Below are 19,325 nucleotides of genomic sequence, written 5' to 3' on the forward strand. Positions count from 1 at the left end.
ACAAGTCTTTATGTTTATATTATCGGGTATTTAGTATTCAAAGAAAAACATAATTGCTAAACTATATGCATTTTGTTAATGATTCACAACTGGTGGTGGCTATATCTTTGACGTGTGAAATAGCAGATATACAAACAGATATCACAGTTCAGCTCAAAATCTTGAAAGTGTGTTAAATGACCATCTGTCTTTTGCCCGATCTCCAGGATACATGCTTGAGCCCGACCACGACCTCAGACCAGACATCTACCAGGTCTCCTACTTTGCCTTCAAGCTGGCTGGGAAGGACTGTCCAGTGCCAAACCTCTTCGTAAGTCACTATTATAGGACTGTCCAGTGCCAAACCTCTTCGTAAGTCACTATTATAGGACTGTCCAGTGCCAAACCTCTTCGTAAGTCACTATTATAGGACTGTCCAGTGCCAAACCTCTTCGTAAGTCACTATTATAGGACTGTCCAGTGCCAAACCTCTTCGTAAGTCACTATTATAGGACTGTCCAGTGCCAAACCTCTTCGTAAGTCACTATTATAGGACTGTCCAGTGCCAAACCTCTTCGTAAGTCACTATTATAGGACTGTCCAGTGCCAAACCTCTTCGTAAGTCACTATTATAGGACTGTCCAGTGCCAAACCTCTTCGTAAGTCACTATTATAGGACTGTCCAGTGCCAAACCTCTTCGTAAGTCACTATTATAGGACTGTCCAGTGCCAAACCTCTTCGTAAGTCACTGGGCCTGTCACAAGTATTACATCATCGCCTAAGTTATTTGTCAATTTGTGAAAATTAAACCTAAAAAAACAAACAACAACATACAAACAAAGCGTCAGTCGCGGTTATTTGTGTGACCAGATCGTCAACTTGAACTTGTAATCGTGACAGCCCCATTTGTAAGTCACCCAGGTGTGTTCGTCATGTGTTCAGAAGTATTGGAGTGTGTTCGTCATGTGTTCAGAAGTATTGATGGAGTGTGTTCGTCATGTGTTCAGAAGTATTGATGGAGTGTGTTCTGTTCGTCATGTGTTCAGAAGTATTGATGGAGTGTGTTCTGTTCGTCATGTGTTCAGAAGTATTGATGGAGTGTGTTCTGTTCGTCATGTGTTCAGAAGTATTGATGGAGTGTGTTCTGTTCGTCATGTGTTCAGAAGTATTGATGGAGTGTGTTCGTCATGTGTTCAGAAGCATTGATGGAGTGTGTTCTGTTCGTCATGTGTTCAGAAGTATTGATGGAGTGTGTTCTGTTCGTCATGTGTTCAGAAGTATTGATGGAGTGTGTTCGTCATGTGTCCAGAAGTATTGATGGAGTGTGTTCTGTTCGTCATGTGTTCAGAAGTATTGATGGAGTGTGTTCGTCATGTGTCCAGAAGTATTGATGGAGTGTGTTCTGTTCGTCATGTGTTCAGAAGTATTGAAGGAGTGTGTTCTGTTCGTCATGTGTTCAGAAGTATTGATGGAGTGTGTTCTGTTCGTCATGTGTTCATAAGTATTGATGGAGTGTGTTCGTCATGTGTTCAGAAGTATTGATGGAGTGTGTTCGTCATGTGTTCAGAAGTATTGATGGAGTGTGTTCTGTTCGTCATGTGTTCAGAAGTATTGATGGAGTATGTTCGTCATGTGTTCATAAGTATTGATGGAGTATGTTCGTCATGTGTTCAGAAGTATTGATGGAGTGTGTTCGTCATGTGTTCAGAAGTATTGATGGAGTGTGTTCTGTTCGTCATGTGTTCAGAAGTATTGATGGAGTGTGTTCTGTTCGTCATGTGTTCAGAAGCATTGATGGAGTGTGTTCGTCATGTGTTCAGAAGTATTGATGGAGTGTGTTCTATTCGTCATGTGTTCAGAAGTATTGATGGAGTGTGTTCTGTTCGTCATGTGTTCAGAAGTATTGATGGAGTGTGTTCTGTTCGTCATGTGTTCAGAAGCATTGATGGAGTGTGTTCGTCATGTGTTCAGAAGTATTGATGGAGTGTGTTCTGTTCGTCATGTGTTCAGAAGTATTGATGGAGTGTGTTCTGTTCGTCATGTGTTCAGAAGTATTGATGGAGTGTGTTCTGTTCGTCATGTGTTCAGAAGTATTGATGGAGTGTGTTCTGTTCGTCATGTGTTCAGAAGTATTGATGGAGTGTGTTCTGTTCGTCATGTGTTCAGAAGTATTGATGGCGTGTGTTCTGTTCGTCATGTGTTCAGAAGTATTGATGGAGTGTGTTCGTCATGTGTTCAGAAGTATTGATGGAGTGTGTTCGTCATGTGTCCAGAAGTATTGATGGAGTGTGTTCTGTTCGTCATGTGTTCAGAAGTATTGATGGAGTGTGTTCTGTTCGTCATGTGTTCAGAAGTATTGATGGAGTGTGTTCGTCATGTGTTCAGAAGTATTGATGGAGTGTGTTCTGTTCGTCATGTGTTCAGAAGTATTGATGGAGTGTGTTCTGTTCGTCATGTGTTCAGAAGTATTGATGGAGTGTGTTCTGTTCGTCATGTGTTCAGAAGTATTGATGGAGTGTGTTCGTCATGTGTTCAGAAGTATTGATGGAGTGTGTTCTGTTCGTCATGTGTTCAGAAGTATTGATGGAGTGTGTTCTGTTCGTCATTTGTTCAGAAGTATTGATGGAGTGTGTTCTGTTCGTCATGTGTTCAGAAGCATTGATGGAGTGTTCTGTTTGTCATGTGTTCAGAAGTATTGATGGAGTGTGTTCGTCATGTGTTCAGAAGTATTGATGGAGTGTGTTCTGTTCGTCATGTGTTCAGAAGTATTGATGGAGTGTGTTCTGTTCGTCATGTGTTCAGAAGCATTGATGGAGTATGTTCGTCATGTGTTCAGAAGTATACATCCAGTGTGTTCCAGTCTCACAGATGGGTTTGTGTTTGTCCTTCTCCTCCAGAACTCTCCTCTCCCCACCTCCCTCCCAGAGCCACTAACAGCCAGTGAGGTCGCTGCTAAGAAGAGTATGACGAAGGCCAGGTACGGAGTAGTCGAACGACTTCACCACAAAACAAACACAAAAAAATCTGAATTATTTAGAAAATAGTGGTACTCGGGGTGGGTACAGTATCTGCAGTGGGTATGATATGATATGATATAGTACTTTATTGTCAGTTCACACTGAAATGTGTCTTGCGACCCAAGTATGCAGAACATATACACACATTTGACATAACACAAAGAACAAGACAATTTACACACATAAAGACATGAAGACAAGACCCACTAGGTAAACATGGGGTAATCTAGGCCAGGGGTTCTCAACCCGTGGGTCGCGACCCCTCGGGGGGTCGCCAAATTATTTTGGGGGGTCCCCAAAATATTTTCAAAAAAGAAAAAAAGAAAAAAAAATCATCAGCAGACCTACAAGTTCATAGCGCGCCACTCGGTGGCGCGCTAAGAGCTTGTAGATCTGCTATTTTTCACTAGCTAAATTATAACAATGCTTAAAACATCAAAAGGGGTTCCCGCCCAAAATGGTTAAGGTTATTGTAGCAGTCAATTTATATTGGGGGTCGGGAGGGGGCGGGGCGGGGGTCCCGAGACATTGCCAAAGCATTTCCGGGGGTCCCCGGCCAAAAACGTTGAGAACCCCTGATCTAGGCGGTGGATATTGCTCTTTGAAAAACGTCTTTGGCCTGGAGGCACTTTGTGAAAAATAAGTTAAATAAGTACTTGGCCAAGTATGAGTTAAGCTCCTTCAATGACATACTTTAACAACGTTGTTCAATGATTCATTCCTTACTGACGTCACCCAGGGCTTAAAGTTCTCTGTCCTGGGGACGGGTTTCCTTCTGGAGGACTTCATATGGGCCTTTTATGAGATCAGCGTGGATCTGCAAAAAGATGAAATAAGGGGGTTGGGGGGTGTATGATGTAGCCATGGCCACACGGTGTGAATGAACAGCATATACTTGCTACTAGTCAAGAGACCTCTCCAAAGTCCAAACTACCAAGCATCCATTCCCTCTCAAATAATATTTACATGGACGATCAGCTGCTCAGAATGGAACCCGACACAGCGACACCGAAGTGTTGGCGTGCTGGTGCCACAGTAAAATAGCAGATCTGCAAGCTCACAGCGTGTCACTGTGAGCTTGTATATCTGCTTACTGCACGCAACAAAGACCAGTGCGCAACTAAGTCTGTTGTGCTCGATTGATCGATTCGATTTCCCCCTGCTATTCTGACTTGGAGGGATGATTTTTTTGCTTCAACCCCTGCGTCATCACCTCCACACCACATTAAATTATCTCATCATTGTCAATGTATACACAGTCAATAAAGCTGTACCCTACAAGAGAAATCGGACCACACATTCATTTGTTCTCCCCTCCCACCCCCAGAATAACGGAGTCTGTTGGGCCGACGGAAACGTCCATCGCTCCCAGACAGAGGCCAAAAGCAGGCAACAGTAACGTGCTGCCCCTGCCCAACACCGTCACCCCCGTCAAGATGACGGTGCCTTCAGCACCCGTCAGCAACGGCCAGAAAGGTACCAGTACAAGCCTACACACATTTAACCCATTTTTAACCCAATAGCAGATCTACAAGCTCATAGCGCGCCACCGAGTGGCACGCTACGAGCTTGTAGGTCTGCTATTTTTGAAAAATCGTGAAAATATTTATTTCAGAAAACTTTTTTAAATTTCGAGGTCAGTCCTGAATGGGTTAATGTCAAATGAAATGTGTAATAGTTCATTTGTCAGTCCTAGTCACTTTTTTCGTTCTGATTGTGCGTTGTTTCCACCGCGTGTCATGTCTAGCTCCCACTCCCAGCCCTGGACAGCCAACATTGCAGTCCCAGCCCCAGTCTCATCCCCAGTCCCAGCCTCAGCCTCATCCACAGCCACAGCCACAGCCCCAGTCCCAGCCTCATCCACAGTCCCAGTCCCAGCCTCAGTCCCAGCCTCAGGCCTCCCATCAGCAGAACCGTGTGCTCCAGCAGCTGCAGCCTGGTGACCTGCGTCTCCAACAGCTCCACCACCAGCAGCAGCAGCAGCAGCATGCGGTGCAGCAGCAGCAGCAGCAAGCCAACGCACAGCATCTGCAGTACCTCCAGGTAACAGTAGGAGGACAGTGGTTTCTCAAAGTGGGTGCAAGTCTCCACTTTGATTATATTTGGAGCACCTGGTTAGTTCCTCTCTTTCTCTAGCTCTATTCTATTGTGTGTACTTGTCTCTGAGTGGTTAGTTCCTCTCTTTCTCTGGCTCTATTCTATTGTGTGTGGTTGTCTCTGAGTGCGGTCTGTCCTCGTCAGTATCAACAGGCAGTGCAGCAGTCCATCCAGATGCAGCAACAGGCCATGCTGCAGCAGCAGCAGCAACAACAGATGATGATGCAACAACAACCTCTGTACCAGCAGCAGGTTGCACAGGCCCACTACGCCGCTATGGTAAGAAGAACACACGTCTCACTGATAGGGCTGGCTCGCACCTAGCCCCAATATGTTCCCTCAGTCCCTACACTCATTCTGTAGCTCCGAGATGAGGTCACCTAGCCCCAATATGTTCCCTCAGTCCCTACACTCATTCTGTAGCTCCGAGATGAGGTCACACCCACGCCTGCAGCCTGCTCCCACCGCGGTTCAGAAACGGCACATGGTTTCCAAAAAGAACGCTTCTTACCCTTTTCTGCACAATGAATCCAAAAAGTGAAGGGCCACTAGCGTGCTAAACTAATTTAAACTTGGGAACGGCCAAGAAGATCCAAGTTTAAACTGTTAAACGAGCGTTTAAATCGGTTGTTTTTTCAAGGAAGTTAAAAAGCTTTAGCGCCTCCCCGGCACCTCCCCTGGTCGAATATGGAATTACATTTTCCAACTGACTTCAGTTCACTCGACAGGCACGCGCACACGCACGACTTCCTTGAAAAACATTGAAGCGGCTGGCTAAACAACCGAATTAAACGCTCGTTTAAACGTGGATTTGGCCGTTCCCAAGTTTAAATTAGTTTAGCACGCTAGTGGCCCTTCACTTTTTGGATTCATTGTACAGAAAAGGGTAAGAAGCGTTCCTTTTGGAAACCATGTGCCGTTTCTGAACCGCGGTAGGAGCAGGCGTGGATGTGACCTCATCTCGGAGCTACAGAATGAGCGTAGGGACTGAGGGAACATATTGTTGCTAGCTCGCACCATTACACATTGACCCATTGATTGATTGTCGCACAAATAATTGCGACTTCATTGTATTTTTGGCATCGGGCATCAGATTGATTTTGATTGATTTCCTTTTTCTTTTTTCTTCTTTTTTTTTTTGCTTCATACAGTAATTTATACAAAGCAATTACTGACACATTTATTCATTTTTATACTAACAACACGTCACAAATAGTAAGGGCATTTTATCAGGTATTTGACAAATCTGGGAACTAAATCGTTACCAAGAAATTTCTTCACCAATGTGTTTCTAAAGGTGTCTAATAACATGTACTAAAAGTTTGAAATTCAACTCCCGTGGGAAATTGAGTTATTAGCATAATATGCATAATATGCCCATAACATCCTATATAAGGCAAAAAAGTCCAAATTTCATCATTCTTTAAGTAGCATGTGACATATGAAACTAGGGTGATTGCATGATTCTGAATCCATTCCAAGCATTTGTTTTGCACAAAAAACACTCCTTGGGCTAAATTAGGCCATATCCACTTGACCAAATGTGCTGACCTCATCACGTTTGTGTGGCCGTTTTCCTCCCAAGGAGTGTTTTTTGTGCAAAACTAATGCTTGGAATGGATTCAGAATCATGAAACACCCTAGTTTCATATGTCACATGTTACTTAAAGAATGATGAAATTTTGACTTTTTTGCCTTATATAGGATGTTATGGGCATATTATGCATATTATGCTAATAACTCAATTTCCCACGGGAGTTGAATTTCAAACCTTTAGTACATGTTATTAGACACCTTTAGAAACACATTGGTGAAGAAATTTCTTGGTAACGATTTAGTTCCCAGATTTGCATAGAAGTGATGTCTACAAGCTCGACACGTTTTGACCTTGTAGATCTGCTGCATTTGATCTTTTTTTTATTTGATTTCTGAAAATAGTTTTGGACTTAATAAGGTTCCCACCCGAAAGACAAAATGTCCAGGTATCTTTCTTTAGAAACCTCGAAAAATGAGTTTTCGCTGGGATGCCGATAAATTGCACTGCACTAATGTTAGTGTCATTGATCCAAGCCGACACAATCGACGTGATCCGAACCTGTACTCGGCCCACCCATCTGACCACTTAACATGGCAGCCTTTCCTTATGATTTCATCTATTCAGATGCATTGTGAGCTTGTAGATCGGCTATAGAGCGCCGGAGTCCTGACCGCTCATCCCCTGGTTCTGCCTGGTTCACGGAAGTCATTTCTCTATGGAGAATAAAATCGTTTCATATAAGCATTGTGGTCTAAAAATAAACAATCTGTCTCTGCGTTATTGTCGGGGAGGTGTCTCTTATATCGTTTGCGACAGTCTGTCACTCATATATGATACAGTCTGTTTCTAGCGAAAATGTAACTAATTCAGCAGCAGTAACAATAGCCTTTTCTCTCAGTCAGTTGAGTCTTCATATCCATATGAGTGTTTATTTTTCAAACAGTTATTATATAATAACTATGGGGATTACAATGCAATTACAATGCAAATAAAAAGTACATGAACCCGTGGATTTGCGCCCTCTACCGATATTGATGTCAGACCTTCGGTGCTCTATTGTTGACATACTGTAGGACAACGTATAAACCAAGCACTACACTTCCCAGAATCCCACAGTCACAGGATGGATGTTGCTGTGTATCACATTGGATTTGTTTTATGGTTTTTATAGGTCAAACATCAATATTACTGTAAGTATATGTCTGGGTGGTGTGGTGTTTTCCTTTAACTTCACTCATTACATGGTTCGCTATGTACCCATGACCCTGCCCCTATGTACCCATGACCCCGCCCCTATGTACCCATGACCCTGCCCACCCACCCACCCAACCACACCCACAATGGCTCTCCACTTCCACCACCAGTTGTCTTTTAACAACATGTAATAACAATGAGTGGCCGTCAGTCGTCATCATCGTGCATCATGTGATCTACCCTTCCCGTGTCCCCCTCCTCCTCCTCCTCCTCCTCCTCCTCTCTCCATTCCATCACAGCTGCACCAGTATCAACAGGCTTTTGTCCAGCAGCAGCAACAGCAGCAGCAGCAGCAACAGCAGCATCAACAGCAGCATCAACAGCAGCAGCAGCATCAACAGCAACATCAACAGCAGCATCAACAGCAGCATCAACAGCAGCAGCAACAGCAGCATCAGCAGCAGCAACATCAACAGCAACCTAACCCCTATCTCTCCTCCCCGCTGGAGTACCAGCTCCCCCTGGGTTCCTATAATTCCCCCGCGGCAGCACCCGCGGTGGCCGGAAGCGTGTCTGGAGGCGGCGGTCCCTCCCCTGTGGATCCCTCGTACGCTAACCCCAGGTAAAAACAAAGAAGTCCTCTCTAAGCCACTGGGTTCCCAGACCTTTGTAGCTCCAGATGTCTCCCCAGGAGCCACAGTATAGTGAAAATGGCAGATCTACAAGCTCCTAGTTAGCAGCTGGTTGGTTCGGCTATTTTCACTACTTCTTAATCTCCTGTTGTCTAATTGGGGTACAGGCTTTAGTTTAGACATACTAATGGTCCGACTGTCATTATCAGTTCTGTATCAGTGGTTCTCAAACTATTTCATCTCAAGGAACCGCAACAATTATCTGTATTCGGCCGCCGACCCCCATCTGAAGATGTTTTGTACCAGGGACCCCCCACCCCCCCGAAACAAAGATACGAGTTAAAAATGTTCGCTGTGAATGAATACATTTTCAAAGATTTGCTCAAATGTTCACAATTTTCCAAAAATAGAAGATCGTAGCGCGGCACCTCAGTGGTCCAGGCACCTTGGCTGGCAATCCAGTCTGGCAGTGTGCCGCGGGTTCGACTCCCGATCCCGACGGCCTTTACTGCATGTCTCCCCCCCCATCTCTCTCCCCATTTCCTGTCAGCCTACTGTCTGTCCCTCCATATAAAAATATAAAATAAAGACGAAAGCCACAAAAAAAAACATTAAAAAAAAAAGTTAACAGGGTTAAAAAAAACACAAAGTGATTTCAATGTTTTTGTCTCTTTGCAGCAGAACTCCTCTCCTTGGGACGGACACGGTGGTCCTGCCCACCTCTCAGACCTGCAACAGTGCGGCGCCGGTCAGCAGCAACCCTCCGGACATGTCCGGCTGGAACCCCTTCGGAGAGGACAACTTCTCCAAACTCACCGAGGAGGAACTCCTGGACCGCGAGTTTGACATGCTCAGAGCAAGCAAGTGGCCTATTTGACTTTTAACCCATTTAGGCCTGATGTCGCAATTTAAAACAAATATGTTGGTGGTTCTCAATATTTCATGTCAAGGACCCCCAAGATTATATGTAATATGCCGCCGACCCCCATCTGAAAACATGTTGTTCCAGGGACCTTCTAGAAGCAAAGATTTGAGTTAAAAACTGAAACTCTGAAAGAATATATATTCAAAGAATATATATTTCACGATTTTTGGCGATTTGTGTCCCTCTGTCTCTCCTCTTGACGTGTGGCCGTGTCCCTCTGTCTCTCCTCTTGACGTGTGACCGTGTCCCTCTGTCTCTCCTCTTGACGTGTGACCGTGTCCCTCTGTCTCTCCTCTTGACGTGTGACCGTGTCTCCTCTGTCTCTCCTCTTGACGTGTGACCGTGTCCCTCTGTCTCTCCTCTTGACGTGTGACCGTGTCCCTCTGTCTCTCCTCTTGACGTGTGGCCGTGTCCCTCTGTCTCTCCTCTTGACGTGTGACCTTGTCTCCTCTGTCTCTCCTCTTGACGTGTGACCGTGTCCCTCTGTCTCTCCTCTTGACGTGTGACCTTGTCTCCTCTGTCTCTCCTCTTGACGTGTGACCGTGTCCCTCTGTCTCTCCTCTTGACGTGTGACCGTGTCCCTCTGTCTCTCCTCTTGACGTGTGACCGTGTCTCCTCTGTCTCTCCTCTTGACGTGTGACCGTGTCTCCTCTGTCTCTCCTCTTGTCGTGTGACCGTGTCTCCTCTGTCTCTCCTCTTGACGTGTGACCGTGTCCCTCTGTCTCTCCTCTTGTCGTGTGACCGTGTCCCTCTGTCTCTCCTCTTGACGTGTGACCGTGTCCCTCTGTCTCTCCTCTTGTCGTGTGACCGTGTCCCTCTGTCTCTCCTCTTGTCGTGTGACCGTGTCCCTCTGTCTCTCCTCTTGTCGTGTGACCGTGTCCCTCTGTCTCTCCTCTTGTCGTGTGACCGTGTCCCTCTGTCTCTCCTCTTGTCGTGTGACCGTGTCCCTCTGTCTCTCCTCTTGTCGTGTGACCGTGTCCCTCTGTCTCTCCTCTTGACGTGTGACCGTGTCTCCTCTGTCTCTCCTCTTGACGTGTGACCGTGTCTCCTCTGTCTCTCCTCTTGACGTGTGACCGTGTCCCTCTGTCTCTCCTCTTGACGTGTGACCGTGTCCCTCTGTCTCTCCTCTTGACGTGTGACCGTGTCTCCTCTGTCTCTCCTTGACGTGTGACCGTGTCTCCTCTGTCTCTCCTCTTGACGTGTGACCGTGTCCCTCTGTCTCTCCTCTTGACGTGTGACCGTGTCCCTCTGTCTCTCCTCTTGACGTGTGGCCGTGTCCCTCTGTCTCTCCTCTTGACGTGTGACCGTGTCCCTCTGTCTCTCCTCTTGACGTGTGACCGTGTCTCTCCTCTTGACGTGTGACCGTGTCTCTCCTCTTGACGTGTGGCCGTGTCTCCTCTGTCTCTCCTCTTGACGTGTGGCCGTGTCTCCTCTGTCTGTCCCACAGAGAAGCCGGTGGAGGGCAGCGCCATGAGCGCGGAAGCGGAGCGAGCGCCCGCCAGGCCTCTCCTGCCCGAGGACCTGTTCGGCTCCGTCCCCTTCGTGGGCAGCGCAGGCAAGTCTTAGCCCCGAGTCTCCACCGTGAGGGACCCGTCCACCACCCGACACTGTGTGGAGCCACCCACCCACCCCCCCCTCCCTCATTCTCTGCCCCTTTCTCAGAACTGTCCCACTGTCTCCTGTGTCCCCCCTCCTCTTCCCCCACCCTGCCGTTCCGTTTTGTAACCCCCCCCACCCCTCCCCCCACGGCAGGACCGGCTATGCCACCACACAAAGCTCGAGAAACGGGGGGTGGGTCCCCCCAAAAAAACAAAACAAGAGAAATCAAAATGAATGCTTTTTTGTTCCTTTTTTCCATGGCCAAAGTAGCCTGTGTGAGTTGTGCTTGTGTTAATGTACATTGCAGAAATGTTAATGAGGTGAGATAATTTGTCCTTGTGGAATAATAAGGCAGTGTGTTTGAAGAAGTAGTCGAGGCCCAAAGGAACCGGCCAAAGACTTCAATCCAATACAGTCGTCTCGGGCTTTTTTTGTTTGTTTTTTATATACTGTCAGTTTAAACGTGATTCTACAACGGCCGGCCGTGTCCGAGCAGTTGTCATGTTTTGGTGGCGTTAGTGACACCTTGTGTTAAAAAGAAGAAAAGGTTATAAGGTCTAATATTCTGATAGTAGTCAGATCATTTCTGTAGCGTGCGTCTGTTCAGTAACGCTGGTCTCTCTGTCTCTGTCCAACTTTAGTAAACGGGAGAAAATATATATAATTCCTGTTTATTGTAGAGCTGAATAAACACAGCAGTGATGGACAGGGGGAGACGGACCCCTGTCACTGAACACACACACTCAACAGCAGTGATTACGACCAGAAGGTAGAGCTTTATAACACTTCAATTTAACAAAATCACTTAACACCATCTTTAAATATTGAATTGTCCAATCAGGGGAGACTCGGCAAAAGCAAAAAACAATGTCATGAAAGAAAATGAACATGTTCTCTGAGGAAACTTTTTTTAAATTTTTTTTTTGTCAAAACAAAATTATCATTTTTTTAAACCAACAAACTTCCAATGTCATGGCTGTTTTGCCATTTGTTTACATTGTTATACCATAGTGCTCCTTTTCAGCCATTGGAAGAGTGACGCAAAGATTGATTTCCTTCTACAAAAAAAATATAAAAGAAAAAAAACATTTTCATTTAAAGGGGTTGAGCTCTCAAATGCTCCTGGTTTGAACTGTGCACTTTATTGATGGAGGCTGATTTCAACAACCACCCCCCCCCCCCCCCCCCGACAACTTGGATTTGGTTTACCACGAATCTGAAAGACATGCAGTTTGAAACCCCTATTTGAAATCATACAGTTGGGTGCCACCGATATTGTCCCTTATCATTTGACCCATTTAGGCCTGACCTCAAAATTTTTAAAAATCCTTCTAAATCCTCCAGTTTTCTGAAATAAATATTTTCACGATTTTTCAAAAATAGCAGACCTACAAGCTCGTAGCGCGCCACTCGGTGGCGCGCTATGAGCTTGTAGATCTGCTATTTTTCAATAGCTAAATTATAACATAATGTTTAAAACACCAAAAGGGGTTCCCGCCCAAAATGGGTTAACTGTCCTTTTGCGCAGATCACAGAAACCTCAGCAAAAAGAAAAGGACAATATCGATGGCCTCCAACTGTACATTTTGGTTCTAAAAAAAAATGTGAATATAAAAAGTGCAGTATTTCTCTTAAACTACGTATATTACGTCGTTGGCAGCAATAAGCTTTGTGCCTCTGTACTTCCTGCTCCTTAAATGTGAATCGGTAGTTCTTAATCTAGTAAGTCATTTCTAATGTATAGCATTTATTTAGTGACTACCACCACAGTGTCAACGTTGAAAAACACTTGTACTGTAGATTTGGGCAAAAGAAACAATGTTTCTTTATTTTTATTTTATTTTAACCATCTCTTCTGTCCTTTTTAAATAAGCTAGGATAAGTGCAGTAGGAGTGTAGGATGATGTTACGATGGTGATGCAGTGTAGAACTTCCAGCTAAAGTATAAGTTTAAGTATGTTCTTTTTGAACTGAGCAGAGGAACAGCGTCCAAAAAAGGAAGACAAAAAAATCCCAACCAAAACATATATTATATATAGAAAAATCCCAACATTTTTTAAGGGAACGCTAAAATACTGAAATCATTTTTTTTGTTTTCAACATGTCATTCCAAAAGGCTGGCATGACAAAATTTGTTTTACGAATTTTCGATCAGCCCCATAATGTCCTCGTGTGTGTGCGTGTGTGTGTGTGTGTGTGTGCGCCCGTGCCATTCTAATTGGTCGAGTTAGTTGATTATCTGTTTTTTTCCGGTTTGAAGGGATACTTTCGTTGCTCTATATACCACTTCCAGTCGAGTCTCTCTCTAATTTTGTTGTGATTGAAGCATTTTTCTTTGAAGGCCCTACATTTTGCAACTAACAAGGCTGTGGTTTCCGCTCGCTGAAGCATCAAGTGCCTTATGTGGCATTTTAATATAACTGGCCAACAATGTTGACGCAGCTTTTTTTTAATTATTTTTTGTATGCCAGACCCCGGTGTTGGAACATGTGACCCCGGTGTTGGAACATGCTTGCGTGACAATCAGGGACTACTAGGGTTCTGCACATACAGCCAGTGATGTGCCAGCATCCACTTTCTACTTTAGCCCATTTAAGCCTGACGTCGAAATTTAAAAAAAAAATGTCTTCTATATCCTGACAGTTTTCTGAAATAACCTACAGTATGTTTGTAGTGGTGCTCAATATTTCATGTCAAGGACCCCAAAAATTATATGTAATTGGCCACCAACCCCCCCATCTGAAAATATGTTATTCCAGGAACCCCTCAGAAGCAAAGATTTGAGTTAAAAACGTTCTCTCTGAAAGAATATATATTCAAAGATTTGTGCCGCATTTTCTTCGATTTTTCAAAAATAGCAGACCTACAAAGAGCTTGTAGATCTGCTATTTTTCAAAAGCTAAAGTATAACATAATGCTTGAAACACCAAAAGTGGTTCCCGTCCAGAATGGGTTAGACAACTTCGACGAAACATACAAAACGTGTACGGCATCACCTCTGTTGTTCCGCGGGCCAGCCATGTGAAGGCATTTTGGGCAATTTTCACCGCGTGGCACCGCCGCCACACGACAACGTTTCAATTAAGCACGTCGTAGGTCTAGGCAATTCGTTTTGTTGGGAAATGTTTGCATCTTTAATGGCATGTTGAACATAGGGAGTTACATTAATGTGGTTAAATCAAATGGAACGCGCTTTGCTTATTTGGTCTGGTGTATGATTTGTTTTCTCAGTGGTTGTCAGTAACGCATTTAATTACCCCCCCCCCCCCCTCCAGGAATCTGAAGTATGTTATTTATTTATTTACCCAAACATTACATCTTCACTCACACTTCTCTGCTCTGTGCTTTTGAACCAACATCAAATCTTTTAATTCGTTTCCGGAGACGTCAGTTGGAGCAGAGCGGTACTTTGTTAGTTGTTGGTTGGCATGTGGGCCGAGATGAACACATTCTCTAGACTCACTGGGCTCCATTGTCGTCACCGCTAAACCCCTTATCCCTAAACTTCTTTGCCTTTTTGTTACTATTTTGAAAAACATTTTTGAATAGTTCAACTAGCCAATCTACATTGACACGTTGTGAGCTTGTAGACTTGTAGGCCATTTGAACTATTCAAAAATGTTTTGCAAAATAGTAAAAAAAAAAAGAAAAGTCAAAGAAGATTAGGGATAAGGGGTTTAGCGGTGACAAAAATGGAGCCCATTATTTGGTTTATTTGAAAGAGAATGACTTGACGAGTAAAGACATTAGATGACAGAACAAGAGGTCAGGGTCTCGCTGAACGAGGCTTGCCTTCGTCTTTTTTTCGTCTGTTGACATTTGTTGAGCAATTTGGCTTATTTATAGTCTTAACCCATTTTGACCTGAGATCAGATTCTAAAAATGTCTTCTACATCCTGACAGTTTTCTAAAAAAGCTATGTTTCTATGTCAGTCGTTCTTCGATTTTTCAAAAATAGCAGATCTACAAGCTCTATGAGCTTGTAGATCTGCTATTTTTCAATAGCTAAAGCATAACATAATGCTAACACCAAAAGGGGTTCCCGCCCAAAATGGGTTTTAACTGAATGATTCTGCGCTTTCCAAACTGTCATCTGGCCACCATAACCACATCATGGGAAGGAACTGGTAAGCATTGACTTATGATGTGCTTCTCCAAACCGGTCCTCCTTGGTTCTTCTTGGTTCTGGTCCTGGGGGAGATCAGTCTGTGGCTATAGTCTTCTATTCTGCCAGTTCGGTGTCACAGTCTAAATCCGTACCCGAGTACGGCCCGGGGAACCAAACCCATCTAGCCATCTACTCTTATCATCCTGAGATGTACAGCTGGTGCTTTGGTTGCAATACTTCACTGGTTTAAAGCATTCATGTACATTTTATTTGCCCCAAGGTAAGTTGGGATTTGGACAAACAGACAGTGGCGAAAGAGACTGCCCGATAGAGGATATGCACATGCATGAAGTGAAGGGTAAATCGAGTGGCAAAGTCAGTTTGATGTCGTTTAACATTGTTTAATGCAATCAAATACAACTGTTCTGTTTGGATGTACGGGGCTGTCAAGGCCAGAAAGTCGGTAGACGTTCCCGCATAACTGCCGGGTTTGTTGATGGTATCACGAGCATACCCTCTATTCCCCAATACCATCTCATTTATTTTATTATTATTTTTTTATCACTGCTTTCTTATTTCTACGGGGGGAAAAGTCAGAATATGTTGTTGGATAATTGATTTGTTCCATATTCATTTTTTTGTAAAGACAGCCATACTCAGAAACATCTTGTTCATGCTGTGTACGGGTGGATAATCAGTCAGATTAATTAAGGCATATCAAGGCTAATGATTTGTAGTTATTTTGAGACAACCAGAGCCATTTACTGCACTTTATTATTTCTTTTTTAAGTGCAAGAAAAAAATGTGAAATATTAGCCAAACATTTATAGGAATTGTGAAGGCCACATTATTATTTTTTTTGTTTTATGTAGTTTTTGTCATTATATTGTATTGATTACTTTTGCCAATATTTGTGTATTTTTGTCATTTATTTTCTTTTCTGGTTTTTTTTTCCACTCAATGTTATTTTCCACTTTTGATCACTAAATCTTTGGAAACTTTTTTCTTTTTTATAAATATATACAGTACGCCTATATATATATATATATATATATATATATATATATATATATAGGGCTCGATTTTCGTCACCGCTAAACCCCTTATCCCTAAACTTTACTATTTTGAAAAACATTTTTCAATAGTTCAACTAGCCAATCTACATTGACACGTTGTGAGACGTTTAGCGGTGACGGAAATGGAGCCCATAGAGAGAGAGAGAGAATGTCAAAGCTCTTCCTAAACAATTTTTACTTTACTAAGTACTTAGAAGATTAACAGGTACCGTATATACAACTCATGCAGAATAAAGCCTTTAGGTGGATAAGATAAGCTGTATGTTGGGTTTGTGTGTGTTTTCAGCAGACTGTGTACTGTACATGGTCTTGTGTCATACTGTGAGTGTGAATGTATTTTTCTTTCTAGAATGTTACGTATATATAAATAAAACCATATCCAAAAGCCAGTATATATATTTTTTTTGAATTCCTTTCTTATATATGGCTCTGTAAAGTCTTAGGAATGAGGGGATTTTTTTAAACGGGTTTAGTATCTGTGAAGTCTAGGAGGTGACTCATGAGCAAGATGTTCTGATGACATGGCTGTCTCTATAATGTGTTGAGTGGTTCCTTAGAGTATATATGAATAGAGACGGAACCCGGAGGAAACCCTGAGGTGCAATGGACATAGTGGCCGAATTTGGTATTGCAGTGCTGGGCCAAGAACATGAACGTGCTGGTCCGTTGACTATCATTGCGCACGTTCATGATGACGCGTGAACGCGGTTTCAGTGCAATGGCAGCGTGTTCATGTCTTTGGCCCAATCAATCCCAGAATGCACTCTGTTCCTAACCGGAAGGAGTGAAATCGCCTCATGCGCTTCTGAGCAACTTAATGCAAGTGGATGGAAGGAGAACTCGGGTGCCGTCTCTATTCATATATACTCTAAGAGTGGTTCCCAAACTTTTTCGTGTCAAGGACCCCCAAATCAATATTTATTAGGCCACGGACCCCCATTTGAGAACATATACCAGTGCCCCCGATAAGGGAGGATTTGTACGGCTCTAGCAGTGATTCCGAAACATATTCATTTCATGGACCCCCCCAGTTTCACATGCATTATTCTACGGACCCCCCGATTTAATGACATTTCTATCTGGTACCCCAATTTATATTGTAAAACCATGGTTAATTTAACTCAGAGTGTACAAATGGGTTCCATTTGTGTACACTCTCAGAGTTACAGACCCATAAGGGTCCATTTGGTTCCTAACTATCTCTAATAAGCCTATCTCACAGAATTTCCCCGCCCCCCTTAATACGCCCCCTTTCGGGGTTAGTGGTGATAGCGTGACGTCACTCCATAGACGCTTCATGTTAACAGAGGTAATTTAAGAAGTCTACAACTTTTGTTTTCTCAAGGTAAGGTTTGTTCTATCTGTTCGAGCTGATTTACCATATTGTTTGCTTCATAATAATATTGGTCTGTCACATTTTTACATTAGAAAATGTACTTAGATTCTCCAGAGAAAAAAACGTGTAAATGCTAAAGTCACCACTATTTACCGGAAGTGGGCGTGAAAAACGGGCTGTGAGATAGGCCTATTGAGCTAGGTACCCCGTGGAACTCCCTCAAGTACCCCTAGGGGTACTTGAGGGACCCCACTTTGGGAACCACTACTCTAGTATCAAGGGCTGCAACTGATGCTTTTCTTAGTGATTTACAACTGTTGATTCACCTTTTTGGTTAATTTTGAAGTGCGTTTTTTGAAAAAATCGATTGGCCTGATTTAGGGCTTTAAGCAACTAGTCGACTATTCAACTAGTCGACTAGTAAATCCACTAGTTGACCGACCGTGTTGGTACTAGCTAGATTAGAGTTATAGTCACCAATGTACACAGTTTTTAAATGCACAACTATTATTATGATTATGTTTTACATAATGGGTAGGCCTAGTCAACTAGTAAAAAATCACTAGAAGTGAAAGCCCTAGCCTGATTAAATCACTAGAAGTGAAAGCCCTAGCCTGATTAAATCACTAGAAGTGAAAGCCCTAGCCTGATTAAATCACTAGAAGTGAAAGCCCTAGCCTGATTAAATCACTAGAAGTGAAAGCCTGATTAAATCCGTAAGCCCCATTTCTACATCTAATATGTAAATAGTACATTGTCAGAACATGTACAGTAGATTGGATTATTTTTCTGTATTAACCCATTTTGGGCGGGAATCCCTTTTTGGTGTTTTAAGCATTATATATGTTTACTTTAGCCGTTGAAAAATAGATCTACAAGCTCATAGCGCGGCACGCTTGTAGATCTGCTTTTCAAAAATCGTGAAAATGTGGCACAAATCTTTGAATATATATTATTTCAGAGTGAACGTTTTTAACTCTAATCTTTGCTTCTGGGTTGTCACTGGAACTACATATTTTCAGATGGGGGTCGGCGGCCAATTATATATATTTGGGGGTCCTTGACATGAAAATGTTTGAGAACCACTGACATAGAAACATGGGGGTTTTTCAGAAAACTGTCATGATTTAGAAGACATTTGTAGAATCGTCCTCAGGTCTAAATGGGTTGAGGTTATCTGTATAGAGGGTATGCACATGACATCATACCTGGAAGTTATGCGGGAACGCCTACTGAGTGGCCAAAAACTACTTTCTGGCCTTGACACCAAGGGGCCAGTGAGGCGCTCCAACGTTGAAGCTCTGGGCCCTAGTGGTAAGAGGAAGGACTACAGGCGGACCCGTGCACGGACACGTAGGACCATCACTCCCTACGTCACCCATACGTCACCCCGGACCTCAAATTTGAGGTCCGGAGGAGGTACTTCCGGCAGTCTTCCGGGTGCTTCAAAACGCCACTGAGCAACTTCATCGAAATGAATAGCTTGGGGGCGGGGCTAGTGCTCCAGTTCGGTCTCTATCCTTTATATACTCTATGATTGACACCCCCGTACCGTACCGTACATCCACACAGAAATCCGATCGCATTAAACGACTCCCTTTCTCGCCATTCGATTATGAATGTGCATACCCTCTACTGCAGGAAATATGTTTAGTACGGCTGAAAACTAAATTGTATGTATATTCAAAAAAGAAAATCTATATATTGATTAGTTTTATTAACTGTTGCACCTCTAGCTCTATCTAATCCTTAAACCAAATTCATGTCAGATCATGCTTAAAGGACAACTTTAGTTTTTTTCAACCAAGGTTCATGTTTTCGGTT

The 19,325-nt window shown here is 43.5% G+C and overlaps 1 protein-coding gene across 1 annotated transcript in view; it reads left to right on the forward strand.

The window, feature by feature from the left end:
• The window catches only part of bmp2k (BMP2 inducible kinase), a 121,941-nt gene that overhangs the window by 91,877 nt on the left and 10,739 nt on the right, over nucleotides 1-19,325 (forward strand). The window contains exons 7-14 of the mRNA XM_079516017.1: nucleotides 207-310; nucleotides 2,878-2,957; nucleotides 4,325-4,473; nucleotides 4,745-5,040; nucleotides 5,239-5,373; nucleotides 8,125-8,447; nucleotides 9,136-9,317; nucleotides 10,830-10,947. Coding sequence (XP_079372143.1) covers nucleotides 207-310; nucleotides 2,878-2,957; nucleotides 4,325-4,473; nucleotides 4,745-5,040; nucleotides 5,239-5,373; nucleotides 8,125-8,447; nucleotides 9,136-9,317; nucleotides 10,830-10,947 — 1,387 coding nt within the window. The remainder of the gene's footprint in view (nucleotides 1-206; nucleotides 311-2,877; nucleotides 2,958-4,324; nucleotides 4,474-4,744; nucleotides 5,041-5,238; nucleotides 5,374-8,124; nucleotides 8,448-9,135; nucleotides 9,318-10,829; nucleotides 10,948-19,325) is intronic.

This window comes from Electrona antarctica (assembly GCF_951216825.1).
Source record: "Electrona antarctica genome assembly, chromosome: 12".
NCBI lineage: Eukaryota > Metazoa > Chordata > Actinopteri > Myctophiformes > Myctophidae > Electrona > Electrona antarctica.